General features: G+C 41.5%; 1 protein-coding gene across 11 annotated transcripts in view; it reads left to right on the top strand.

Annotated features, from left to right (window-relative positions):
• The window catches only part of SH3KBP1 (SH3 domain containing kinase binding protein 1), a 343,640-nt gene that overhangs the window by 173,592 nt on the left and 155,486 nt on the right, over positions 1 to 14,562 (top strand). For all 11 annotated transcript variants that reach the window (XM_004283056.3, XM_049704753.1, XM_033411495.2 and 8 more), the window contains one exon: positions 5,794 to 5,897. In XM_004283056.3, coding sequence (XP_004283104.1) covers positions 5,794 to 5,897 — 104 coding nt within the window. The remainder of the gene's footprint in view (positions 1 to 5,793; positions 5,898 to 14,562) is intronic.

Raw genomic sequence — 14,562 nt, 5'->3', positions numbered from 1 at the left:
GGAAATGTAACATTAATATAATGCTATTATCTAGTATTAGTCCATATCCAAATTCTCCCATTTCTTCCAATAATGTCCTTTATAACCTTTACAAGAAACCCTGAATCCAGTTAAGGATTGCATTATATTTAGTTGTTAAATCTCTTTACTGGTTTAAGATCTAGAACAGTCGCCTAACCTTTAAAAAATCTTATGCGATATTGATTTTAAAAAGTTTTTTTTTAAACCAGGTCAGTTTTTCTCAACTGTCCCTCATTTTGGATTTGCGTGATCTGGATTTGCATGTTTCTTCACGGTCAGATTTCAGTTAAACATTTTGGGCGGGAGCGTTCTGTAGGTGATGTTAAGCCCTTCTCAGTGCATCACATAAGGAGGCACCTGATATTAATTTGTCCCATCATTGATGACATGAACTTTGAGGCTGTGTCTGCCAGGTTTCTCCATACTCAGGGGACCATTTCCTTTTGTAATCAATGAATAATCTGTGGGGAGATACTTTGAGACTCTCTAAATATCCTAATCCCCAACAGGATTTCACCCAGTGGTTTTAGCAACCATTGATTCTTGCCAGAAACAGTTGTTGCCATGATGGTTATAAAATGGTGATTATGTGTTTCTATCATTTCTACATGCATTAGTTGACATTCTTTTGTAAAGAAGAGCTTTCCCGTCTTGGCCCATAAACCTATCTAATCTTATCCATCCATCTAGCTAGCTCTCAACCTAGCTACCTAGTGAATGTATATCATTATGGGCTCATGAATTTTTTTTGAAATGAATAAATCCTTTAGTACATGCTGTTGTTGTCCCAGATTTGGCCAGTGGAAGCCCTACCAAGCTGAGCCTTTTGTCCTTTACAAATTACCCCTCAAGCCTTAGAGTGCGTCGTTAATTTTGTCATAACCACATATTCCAGTCTCACTTTGTATTTTCTTTGCCCCAGCCCTGGAAGAAGCCATTTTTCTATGGAGACCTTGTTCCTTAGGGGCTGCTGTTCGGACATTATGGGGAGTTTTATGAAAGCTCCCCAGGTGCTTTCAGGGTACAGCCAAGATTGAGAACCACTGGTTAGTGTCCTCCAAAGGGAGACCACTTGTTCCCAACAAGGTATTTTCCTGTTCTCACCTGTAATTAGTGGCTCTGATTCATTGTTGAGGTTTAGATTTTTGTGGGCAGTGTCACTTGCAGAGTCAGGTTTAAATGCAGGCCCCTGGCCTCAACCTCAGAGAGTGCAGTTCCGTAGGTCTGCCTTGCAGGTCAGCATTCTGACCCAGGTGGACCCCAGGCCATGTCTGGAGAAAATGCCAGAAGTAACCCTGAGAATTAGGGGCTTCTTCTGATGTTCCTCTTTGATTTTATAAATGTTTTCTCTTTTGTAAAATGACATCAGGATACTGCTGTGTTTCCTAGGCATGTGGTGAGGCTCCATTTGATTAATTTAGTGAGTTTCTTGGAAATATCAACCCTCTTAGTTATACTCTTGTTCTGTCAAGGAGGATGTGGGATGAAAAAAAAATAGTCTGTATGAGTGTTGAAACTTCTCAGTGTACCCAAAGGTTTTTCTCAAGCACTGCACTATTGTTATATTTTTGTGGTCATTGAATGAATTGACCTAGTAAAGTTTTCACATGTTGTAAGACCCGGAAGGCTCTAAAATATAGATGTGTGTGCTGTTTCTGAGGCTGGGTCATGGCATCCTTTGCAGTTTCTGCTATTTCATTTTTAGAGAATGTGAATATACGACATTTCCTCCCCATCCAGCCAGCTTTATTTCATTAAAATATGGGCCCCAGTTGCCAGCAGCTGTAAGGAAACGCTCCTGATTTGTGGTTTGTCACTTCCTGGTTTCACAACTTAACCATGTCCCATGTTAGCCCAGCTAGTCCCTTCTGTAGTCTCAAGACTCATAGCCGAGGATTCTTCTTAAGAACAGTCAGACAGGGGAGGCAGTCTCTGGAGTTGCATCTCCTGACTTGAAATCCCTGACGCTTCTAGCACTTTCTAGCTGTAAGACCTCTGGTAAAATACTCAGTCTCTTTGTGCCTCCTCCGTCTCCTTGTCTTAAGGGAGGGTCCAAGATCTACCCTTGACGTTCAATGTGAGAATTAAATGCACTAATACATATAAAGTCCTTAGTAGTCTCCGGCACACAGTAGGTGCTCAGTAAATGTTAGCTGTTACTATTTTATTAAACAAAGCTGGTCATGAATGGAAGGTGGTTATGAGATCTAATGAGGGAGTTGAGGGTGCCTGCCTTGTCACCTGTGTTTGCCTGTGTTCCTCTTTATGAATGCATGTTCATGCATGTGTATTTTGTGGCCGTCATACAATATGGCAGTAGAGAGACGTGTCAAGTATGCCTTATGAAGTCTGCCTCAGTCATACTTTTTTTTGGTAAGCCATGTGCATGTGCCCATATACATTTGCTTGTATGTCCATAAAATTCGTGTCCGTTACTTCTTTCAGTTATGTGTAAGGAGTTAAGTGGTCCTGCCTAAAAAACACACACAGTGGCAAGCAGAAAAAAGCCCGATGAAATGTATTAAAACTTGAGTTCATGTGGACGGGGCTCTGGGCGTGAGGGTGGTAGCTTAAACGAAAGGATTCTGAACCACAGCCTTGGGCAAGTCATGCATTTTTTTCCTGCAGTTTATACCAGCTACTGAAAGGAGATGACATTGTTGTCTACATACCTCTTCAAGGAAGGTCAAGACCAACTAGTAAACATCAGTGAAATACCAAGAAAGGAAAAAATGGCAAATGACATCCTTAAATTCCCTTAAATTTAAGATGGACAGAAGCCACTGAAATGCAGTGTCTCCTAACATCAAATATCCCCCCCGAACTGGGTTTTACATTGGGTGGAACTGGCAAACAAGATTGAAACAGTAATTTGCAGAAGTCGAGGACTGGAAAGCAGCAGTGCAGGAGTTTGGAAGTTATCTGTAATGTGAAAGCCGTGGAGAAGCCCTAAGGCTGTGTTATGCAGTGTTGTGGGAAGCAGCTAAGTACAGATTGCAGAGAACTTGGGATGAGGTGTGAACTAAATTGGTTCATCCAGCATTGGAGTGAGAGCTCTGAACTCAGGCCAAGGACATACTGCCACTTACTAGCTTGGTGACCTCGGGTAAGTCACTGAGCCCTACTTGCCTCATTTGTAAAATGTTTGCTCATTCTGGCTCTTTTCTTTTTAACTCATGTGCTTGGCAAGATAAGTTAGGGTGATGGGTATCAGGTGTGCTTTAGAAAAGATCACAAACTATCCCAGTGTCGGAGGGAATAATTGTTTCAGCTTGGGATCATGTCAGGTGACCTTTTCCACCAGTGACCTCTGGATACCTCCCTGTCGGGCTCACTTTTCTTGGTCTTGTACGTTGACAGTGTGCTTTATAGGTCTTTGTGCCACCAGTTGAATAACCTTAGAGGTAGTTAAGAAATACTGACTTGTTTGTGCCCCGGTCCAGGAAGATCCCACATGCCGCGGAGTGGCTGGGCCCGTGAGCCATGGCCGCTGAGCCTGTGCGTCCGGAGCCTGTGCTCCGCAACGGGAGAGGCCACAACAGTGAGAGGCCCGCGTACCGCAAAAAAATAATAATAATAATAAAATAAAAGGGGAGATACTGACTAGCCTGGCAGCGAGAGATTAGTAAGTGTGCTGTTCTTTCTGATTCCAGACAGGGCGTTATAGAATTCTGATGGAAAGATTTGGTTCGAGAGAAATATTATTCTGTTCTAGGTCCTGACTCTGCTGGGTTAGTCTTTTCTCGAAGGATATATCACCTCTCCTTCACCCTTTGTGTACTGTTGGGTTAGATACTACTTTTTACAGAGGGTTCTGTGAAGATACGAACTTACATTTAACTAAGTTTTATGACTTCAGCTAACAGTAGATCTTTAGATGTTATTTTTAAGTCACTTTGGTCAGGACTTTGGTGACCTCTGTGGTTATGAGTGTCGAGTTTCAGACATTTGTCATGTTTACTTGTTTCGTGTTCAGACTGTATCTGCAGAGTTTGTTTTGAACGTAACATATAACAAGTAAAGCTCTTAAAAATTTATACAGCTTCATCTTAAGAGGTGTGTATGAGGGCAGGGGAGTCACAGGGGGTAGGAGACAGGTGCGGAGATCACCTCGTCATCGAGGCTTTCTTGGCTAGAATGAGCAATCTGTATCCTTTATGATAGAGGGCTTGATTTCCCTTCCTTTGTGTTGGAAGCCAGGGAATAGCGGTGGAGTTCTTTACCCTGGAGACCGTTCTTCCTGACTTCCCGCCTGGGAAGAGCTATTTGGGGTGAGCCCTCTGTCCCTGGAAGAGCCCTGGGCTGCCCTACTCTGCCCGCTGCAGTTAGCGCCTGGGAACTGGCCTGAGAGCTCTGCATTTGTTCTCATCGAGACCAGCCAGCTCGTGATTTCGTACAAAGAGGTAGAGCGTATTCACGTTGTCACCAAAGATGTGATTAGACGAGATATTGATTCTGAACTTCTGCCCTCTTCCCTCTGTTCAACTCTGTTCTTTCTTAGTGAGGTTCAGGCAGAAAAAAGATGGAACAGAGAGAACTAGGCCACTGGCTTTTGATAAATATTGATCAGTGAGCACGTCAGATGTAGCAAAGGCCTGCCCCTTTGTATGATGTCACCCTGCATGGGGGTCTCAGTGTGGCCTGTGATCACTCCTGCGGGGACTTGCTTTCTCAGGGAAAGGTTAGAAAAGGAAAAGAATCCCTGTAGGCAGTATCCAAAAATAATGTAAGCATTTCTAAATGTGTTTCCTTGAAGTCGTTGATCCCTTTGGTTTTCAAGGCCATGCGGTGGCAGGAAGGGATGAGGTGAAGTGGTCAGCCTTGAATGACAGACTTCTGAGCACCGCTCGTCTCGGTTCCTCTGTCTTATCCACCTCTTCCCAGCTTTGGCCTCCACTGCCGTCTGTCTGTCTCTGCCCCGCCGCTCCCCGAGCCCCGTCACACGCACACCATATGCGTGTTCTTTCCCCCCATAGTGCATGTCTGTGGCGTGGACAGTTGCATCTGTACTTGAACTGCTCTAAGCCAGGACCTCCCTGTTGGGCCACACTGGGTGAGTGAGATGCTGTGACCTTGAGGGTCCTTCAGTCAAGTGAAGTGTGGCCCTGGTTTTTATCTTGATGTGCCTGGGTTGGTTCTGTGTAAGCAGCCAGCGATCCTGTTAATGGATCCCCTGGGACAGAGGGAAGAGGACAAAAGTGGATTTGCTGAACTCCTGTGGGACATTTGAAATGGTACCAAGAGGAGGCTGAAATGTAAATCAGCCCTTGCTTATCAGCCTGAGTTCCAGCATGTTAAAAGGGTGATGATTAGTAAGAAGAAGGCCAGGATACTTTATCTTTTCCTTTGCACGTTTGGGAAAAATTTCCTCTGCCCTGCTAGCATTAGAAGCAGACCATTCTTTTTCCTCTACCATATCACATCAGCTTTCATTAAAAGTCACCAGCAGCAAATACAAAGCCCTATCCACGGAAAACCGTTTAAGGCAACACTGTGCCCCAGCGCTTCAGGGGTGGGGTTTTGCCTTCTGCACAATGGATCGGTTTCTCATATCCATGCCTTTCGGACCCAGCAGCTTTTAAAAGACCAAGAAGCATTGCTCTGCTTTCCCCTGCCTCTCTCAGAGGCCAGAGCTGCCATGCCTCTAGCCATGTCCCAGAGAGCATATGTGAAACAAGTCAGCTTAATTTGCCTGCGTGCCTAGGGCGCCTCTCTTTAAAATCTAATTTTGAGACAAGAGCTGTGTCTGAATATTTTGCTTTTCCCATGCAGGCGAGCGACGGAGGCGCCGGTGCCAGGTGGCGTTCAGCTACCTGCCCCAGAACGATGATGAGCTTGAGCTGAAAGTTGGCGACATCATAGAGGTGGTAGGAGAGGTACGTGTGCCAGGCGGGTGGGCGCGGTGGGCTCACATGGGCTGTCAGAACCCACCCCTGGCTGGTTGGCCTTGCTGTGGGGGGCGTTAGAACTCAAGAGACCTTGGACATCACCTGGTTGAGTCTCTTCCAGAGGAAATTCCTCCAGAGAGGCCTGCCACCCAGCAGGGAAGGAAAAAGAAGTGACATTTATTGAAGACCTAGTATGTGACAGGAGTGACGAGGTTCTTTACGCATGGGCCCATTGACTCATCGTAACCACTTTATTTTGTAGAAAAAGAAAGAGGCTCAAGAGACCCTAGAAGAGGCAGGGCTGAGGGTTGAAGCCAGGTCCACCTGGCTAGAGGCCCTTGTTCTTTCCACTGCACTACATAACCTTGTTCCTGTGTGGTCCTGGCTGCTCAGAGCCAGCCCTGCTGGTGAAGTGTCCCACCAGACACTGGCACGGGCTTTTCAGGCTCCACTCCCTCAGGCCTGGGGGATCCTGGGCTTCGAACTTAGCATCTGATCATTCATTCTGATTCGACACATGTATCTGTATATAGAAGTACAGTTTTCCAATTGCTTTGGTTTCCTGAATACCATTCAACCTTACAGAAACCCACGATTCCCCCCCCCGCCCCCGCCCCGCAAAAAAGGGAAGCCAGAAGTCAAGGAGGAGGTTAAGGGTTAAATGAACTATGATGTGGGTAGAAGTGGCAGGGCTGATGCTGGCAGCCAGGTTTCTTGACTCTCATATAAACAAGAAGTGAGCATGCATCAAAGCTTTACGTAACTCACTAATGAGGGCACCTGCAAGATTCTTGGTAAGGCTGGCTCAAAGAGAACGGCGAAAGAGCAAAGTATTCATAATGACTGAAAGAGAAAAAAACTTGATTAAGATTGCTAAGTTAGATGCACAACTACACAGCGTCCTGCAGGGCAGTGAAACTGTAACCTCTGAGGTTATCTTTTCTAGGGGATGAATCTCTTGCATCTCTGCTGGTCAAAGTTTATTTTCATGGTTATCTGACAAGACTCATTTGTTTTGCTTTTGGTTTTCTACTGGTTAACATCTACACTAACAGAGTTGTAAACTATCTCATAAATAGTAAATAGTGTGTCAAGCAGATACCTGTCCCTAGAGGATCAGTTAATGGGGCTCCCAGCGTGATACTGGGAGGACATGCAGTGGCCCCTTTTGCCTATTTCCCAGCTTTGGATAATTTGTATTAGTATGTCATTCATTCACCATTTTTTTATTCCTGGTGCCAAGCAGGGCACATAGGAGACATTTGTTGAAAGCTGAATGAGTTAAAAATGAATGCACAGCAGAGTAGAACATTTGTGCCAATGGTAGAAGGGCACAGTTCATGAGACTGACACCATGGAAGAAATTCCAGAGGAAAAAATAAACAGTTGTGACTAAAAATAAAAGAGAGTTAAAATTTTGGTATGATTTGAAGAAAGTTTAGCTAAACAAAGAGGACAACAAACAGGAAAAAAATTTGCAATAAATTAAGATAAAAAGTTATTATATATGTAACATATGAAAATATTTTAGAAAGCTACTATAATAATGATAAAGTATAGATAGATCTGCTATAAACACACATCCCACAAGGGGAAATAAAAATCTTAACCATGAGAAAATGTTCTGCCCTGCTATTAATTAATCAAATTAAGACAATAATGGGTACCTCCTTTTGAAAATCCTAAAACAGATTTAGTGGTAAGACTTGGCAATGCTTAGAAGAACTGGTGACTTTGTATATCTTTATGATCCTTGTATGAAGCTACTTAACAAGCACATCAATAGCTATAAAAATCTGAATTAATACCCTTTGACTCAGTAATCTTACTCCTAGGAATTTATCCATGGAAATGGTCAACAGAAAAACATATGTGAAACATGTTAATTGCAGCAATGCTTGTGATAATGAAAAGTCATCAAGAAAGGGAATAGTTGTGTGAATTAAGTCATATTATCCAGCTAGAAGACGTGAAGCCATTAATATGGTAAAGAGGCCTTTAAATCTGTATTTATTACAATACTGTGCGTTGTAATTATGTTACATTCCACTAACCTGAGAGCTTTTCAACAGTAGGGATCTGGTTTTTATCTATCTTTATATTCATAGTACCTAGAATAGTGCCTGAAACCTAACATATACTTTAATAAATGCTTATTGAATAAGTAAATGAATAAATGGAAGTATGAAAAGTTTTTTTTCCAAAATAAATGAATATATCAGCCACAGATTTGCATACAGTAGGATACAGTCATCTAAAATCTATCTTTGTGCATGTGATCAAAAATGGAAAGGGACCCAGAATTGAAAATGGTTCTGTCATAGAGATGATTTTTCCTTTAATGTTGTAATAATATTTTAAGAAATACAAATTAAGGTGAGGAAAATTATTAATAAATTTCTGGGAAATATTGCCCATTCTCAACTGCCTGTTGGCTCCAGGGAAACCGAACGAGGGTCGCTAAAGGAGAGGAATGATTGCAGGGCTGTTATTCTCCTTGCCTGGGAGAAGAGCTTCACCACCATCTACGGTCCCCGCCTCCTTTCCATCCCTGCCAGCTCTGTGCTAGGCTTCATTTGGGCTTGCTTCAAGCAGGAAAAAGGAAAATTAACTGTGTAGCCTATGCTATTTGTGTAAAACAAAACATAAAGGTTTACCTTTTAATCCATATTTTTTAAATTATATCATCAAAAATTAATTTCCCTATTGTTGAAATTTACTTGTCATATTGCAGATCCTGGGCCATTGTCACTGTATAATATAAAATCTGCCCTTTTCTCTTATAATGGGTGTTATATAAATGCCATTGAGTAGCTATTGTCTAATTCCACAGAAGACTAAAAACAAAATAAACGAAAATCCCAAATAAACAAAAACCCTTAAATCACAGGAGCAGGTTGAGATAAGACCATAGTAATAGCTTTGCAATACTATAGAATCAATCTATTGGTCAATAAAAATATAACGTATTGTATTGTGTAGGTGTGTATATATATTTTTATTGATTAATTAATAGATTAATTCTGCAGTATTCCAAAGCTATACACACACAAATGCCCATACTCCCTCCCACCCCAAGAGACAATTCCTAGGAAGGTTTTGAATGTATGGACCGGTTTTTTAGAACAGTTGAATGAAGTAGAGAATCCTAAAAAATGATACACATATATCTTAACATGTAATCTTAGCTTAAAATATAAAAATGTGTATTTGTCTGCCATTTGTCAACACAGCCTCATAGAGCCAGGGCATCTCCCTTAACTATGGGTTTGCTGGTTTGAGTTCTATCCTCTCTGCATCCGTGATGCATCCTCTGCTATTCCCACTGGTTTCTTTAAAGTGGATTGAGGACAACATAAGTGAAACACTCAGGGTTAATAATTCTTCTAAAATTCTACACTCCCTCACCCCTAATCTCTTTTAGTTGTCTTTTTCTACACCTGTTTTGGCACCGTTTTTTTTAAACCTTCAAATTATTATCCTATTCCTTCTCACCACTAGCTTTTTCTCTTCAAACCTACATATTTTGTACTCTTTAACCAAATGGTGTGCTAGCAGGACGAGCAATGGACGGAAACAGGTTTGGGTGCACACGGCCCTGACCCTTGGTAGGGTGAACAGCCCTTCTGGCAGAAGTTAGCAGCTCAGCTTGGATGGGTCTCTGCAGCGTGGCTAGAGGAGAAATGGAGAGTGTGGGGCGGTCCAGGGATGAGTGGGGTGAGCAAAGTGAAGGTCGCTCAGGAAGTGCTCACCACACTTCTGCCTCCTGGCTGGTCTGCAGGGAGAAAAAAAAAGTCACTGTGCACTTAATGGGACTGGGCTGCCAATCCAAAAGGAAACCTAACAGGCTAAATCCCCGGTAGGCATTTTTAAGGAAATCATTGTAAATACACACTTGTGACATTTTTGTCCAGCGTGGGGAGGATTGATCAATGCAGGCGAAGTTCTAATGATAAGAACAGAGATGGCACATGGACAGGGTTACGAGGAGAAGTGGCATTTGAGGGCCGCTGAAGTTTTGAAACTGGCTTGCTGGCCTATTTTTGGGGTTTGGTTTTTGTTTTAAAGTGCTTTGAAACCTCTTCGTTTTCCTATCTATGTTGTCTAGAGCCTGGGAAAGGCGCTGCATTTCCTCTTGTGCTAGATGAGCTTGGTCTCATCCAGTCTCTCCTCGTGGTGGCCCAAGGGGTATTCAGAGATTCTGGCTGTTATTTGTTCTTTGTGGTTAGTTTTTGAGGTATTTCCCAGTGGTCCCCAGTCAGGCTGGCTAGATACTGAAGGCTTCACTTTCTGACTTAGAGCTTAACTTGGCCTTGTCGTTTGCAAAGAAAGGTCACTTGCATTTCCTAGAAACTTAGGCATCTTACTTCTTGTGCCATGGAGAGAGATTTGGTTCTCTCAGCAGGAGTTAAAGAGGCCCTTGAAATTCTTCAGAACTTTTAACTCAATCAGACAACCTCTGTGTGTGTGGATGGGCAATTTATCCTCATTTCATTTTTGGTGTAAGAACTCTGAGAACTCGCATGTGCAAAAGGAGGCCTTTTTGTTTTGTGCTTGCCCAAAACTTGACGGGGAAGTCAAGTTCCTTTAAAAGCTGATTAATTAATAGGTGATCAAAGCATACCTGAATTCTTACCCATTAAGGCACCCTTTGCTTTAGAAGGGTTTGTATCCTTTTTCAAAAAAAGATAACATTAATGTAAGATTTTTTAAATTGTAATTTGATAATCTAAAGAGCCCAGGCTGCTCTACAATTATTTTTCCAAATAACTTTGGGGTGTACATCTCTGATTCCCTAATGCACAGAGATGGTAGAACGTTCATATTAAGGAGGGGGAAGCCACGTTTAGAAGCAACGATGATTAGATTAGAATCATTGGCATACAAAACAGGCGACAACCACATAAAAGTAACATCTTTGCAAGTTTAAATGTATTTATAATAGATTGGCATAGCTATGGGAATTATCAAATATTTGAGTGCTTACTTGGTAAGAGAAACTGTGCTTATAGAGATCCAAAGATTTATTGAACAGAACTCTGCTTTGAAACATGCTTGGTATAGTCGGGGAGGGTAAGATATACTCAACTAAGAAGGTGACTAATAACCCGAGATACTGTTAGAGTGGCAAATAATGGCGTTGACAAATGAGAGAGGAAGTTGAAAACAAAGGTACTCAGTGAGAGGGAAGAAGATGCTTCCTAGAATAGGTGACATTTCAACTGGACATGTGGAAGGTGAGGAGTATTTGGATTCATTCAGCAAGCACAGCTGTATTGTGTAAGGCGCTGGGCTAGTCCCGAGGAAGGAGGGCAGGACGTTAGTACAGCTTTGCTCTGAGGTTGGGGATGACCTGTGAAGCTTTGGGCGCAGGTGTGGAGTACAGGAAGCAGGAGCTGGCAGATGCAATCAGATGGGGTGGAGGGAAAAATGACACTGCTGCCCACACTGAACTTTTATTTTTTAACATCTTTATTGGAGTATAATTGCTTTGTAATGTTGTGTTAGTTTCTGCTGTATAACGAAGTGAATCAGCTATACATATACATATATCCCCATATCCCCTCCCTCTTGCATCTCCATCCCACCCTCCCTATCCCACCCCTCTACGTGGTCACAAAGCCCTGAGCTGATCTCCCTGTGCTATGCAGCAGCTTCCCACTAGCATCTGTTTTACATTTGGTCGTGTATATATGTTAATGTTACTCTCTCACTTCATCCCAGTTTCCCCTTCCCCCTCCCCGTGTCCTCAAGTCCATTCTCTACGTCTGCACACTGAACTTTTAAAGGAACACCCCCTTCAAAGTTTCCTTACGTGTGGCTGTTCTAAGGTGAACGCGTCCCCATAGACAATTCACTCACCAGGGAATAGTTACAGGATAAAGCTTCAGGATCTTGATTCATCAGAAAGGTTATCTTTCTGGCTTGATTTATTATTTGCTCATATTTTCAAGCTGGAATGGTAGTAAGGGTAGCCTAGAGTCATTAGGAATCTGGGGACCTGTAGACTAGCCCATAGGTGTATTGAAGGACAGGACTTGCAAGCATTGCTGAAGAATGTCTGTAAGAGCCCTACCAGAAACCCTTGCCACTGTCAGGAAAATCGTGGATGTTGCTCTGTCTCATTGGACAGAGCTTGCTTAGGTCCTAAATAAAATCGTATATATATTTTCTTAAGTCATTTCCCTCTGGATGACCCTACAGATTTCTCTTTTGAGGGACCCCCCTCATGTGGAATAGGCTTATTCTCAAAAGAATAAGGGGAGGGGATAAAAATCAACTTCCTGTGTGTATGGAATGTTCTGGCCCTGCCTGGAAGAGGTAATTAGACAATGAAGGACATAGGAATTGGGGGAAAATATTGGCTCAGGCATTTAGAAGCAAGGTAACACTTGTTTATAGTTGGCATGACTAGCTTTCCATGTCCCCAGATCAACAGGGATGGTTATTTAAAGCAATAAAAATAGAAAATAATGTAGGTATTTATGACTTCAGGAAGTGGTTCCCTCAAAAATATTTTCTCCCACTAATTCCACAAGTAGAAAAGGATGTTTTCTGAAAACAAATTGTATTTTTTTCAGCAATATTCAAAAGGTAAAACTATGTCTTAACACATTTACATGAAGTTCTAAAAGAGGCAAAACCAATCATAGGTGATAGAAATCAGATTAGCGGTTGCTTGGAGGTAGATTGATGGGGGAGGAACACTAGGAAATTTTCTGGAATGATGGAAATGCTCTGTATGCTGGTAGAACTATGAGTTACACGAGTGTATGCATTTGTCAAAACTGTTCGACTTGTACCATTAAGATCTGTACCTTTAAATGAATTATATCTCAATTTTAAAAACTTTAAAAAACTATCTTGATATTTTTCTAGTTTAAAACATTTTCCAAAGTGCTTTCCCCTACCTCTCACAGGTAGGAAAAAGGACTGGTATTGAAATTCTCATTTAACTATTTCTGAATACATTTTTCAAATTGAGAGATAATTAACATATAACATTGAATTCCTTTTAGGTGTACAACAAAATGATTTGATATATGTATACATTGCAAAATGATCACTACAGTGAGTTTAGTTAACATCCATTACCACACATAGTTACAATTTTTTTTCTTGTGATGAAAATGTTTAAGATCTACTCTCCTAGCAACTTTCAAATATACAGTATAGTATTGGTAATTATTTACATTACATCCTCTGGATTTATTTATCTTATAACTGGAAATTTGTTTTGACCCCCTTCACCCATTTTGCTCACCTTCCCCACCCCCTGCTTCTGCCAACCACCAATCTGTTCTCTATATCTATGAGTCTGTGTCTTATGTGTTTGTTTTTGTTTTTTTTTAAGATTCCACATATAAGTGAGATCATACAGTACTTGTCTTTCTCTGTCTGACTTATTTCACTAAGCATAATGCCTTCAAGGAACTAGAAAAAGCATAAACTAAGCCCAAAGTTAGTAGAAGGAAGGAAATAACAAAGATCAGCAGAAATAAATGAAATAGAGACTAAAAAGACAATAGAAAAGATCAGTGAAACCAAGAGCTGGTTTTTTGGAAAGATAAAACAGACAACTCTTTAGCTAGACTCACTCAGAAAAAAAGAGAGAGAGAACTCAAATAAATAAATCAGAAATGAAAGAGGAGAGGTTACAACTGATATCACAGAAATACAGATGATCATAAGGGACTATTATGAACAATTATATGCCAACAAATTGGCCAACCTAGAATAAATGGATACATTCCCAGAAACATAAAACTTACCAAGTATGAATAAATTTTGAGGAAAATTTTAGTGATGTTGGGGTGTGGGCCTCTCCTTAGAGCTTGATTTGTCCATTGTTCTTTTTGGAAAGAATGGTAAAACAGCTCTTGAAACAATGAAGCTGACTCCATTTGCCTGTGTGCCTCTCCCTCCCCCATGTTCCCTCCTCCCTCACACCCGCCTCTCCAGTGTGCTTCTGACTGAGGTTTGGGTAACAAAGGGCAATTGGATGTAAAAAGCTATAGCAACCCTTAAATGGATTTTTCTGTCTTGCTGCTTGTACCCTGAAGTAGACTTTAGACTTGATGAATCTTGTTCCTCTTCCTGGTACAGTTGACAGGTAAAACTTCAACAGTGGAAAGTAGGAACTACAGGCATATCTCAGAGATATTGCGGGCTGGGTTCTAGACCACTGAAATAAAGCAAATATTGCCATAAAGTGAGTCACACAAAGTTTTTGGTCTCCTAGTGTGTATAAAAGCTATATTTACACTATCCTGTAGTCTATTAAGTGTGCAATAGCATTATGTCTAAAATAATGTACATATCTTCACTAAAAATTACTTAATTGCTAAAAAATGCTCACTGTCATCTGAGCTTTCAAGTCATTGTAGTAACATCAAAGATCATTGATCACAGATCAGCGTAACAAATAAAATAATAATGGAAAAGTTTGAAATATTTGAGAATTACCAAAATGTCACACAGAGACACGAAGTGAGCAAATGCTGTTGGGAAAGTGGCGTCGATAGACTTGATGGATGCAGGGCGGCCACACACCTTCCATTTGTTAAAAAAAAAAAAAAAAAAGCAACATCTGTGAGGCACTGTGAAGCAAAGTGCAATAAAATAGGTGTGCCTGTATTCTGGGTAGTTAGGT

Source organism: Orcinus orca, chromosome X, assembly GCF_937001465.1.
Source record: "Orcinus orca chromosome X, mOrcOrc1.1, whole genome shotgun sequence".
Lineage (NCBI taxonomy): Eukaryota > Metazoa > Chordata > Mammalia > Artiodactyla > Delphinidae > Orcinus > Orcinus orca.
Note: the sequence above shows the minus strand (reverse complement) of the source record. Positions and strands in the feature narration are given on the sequence as shown.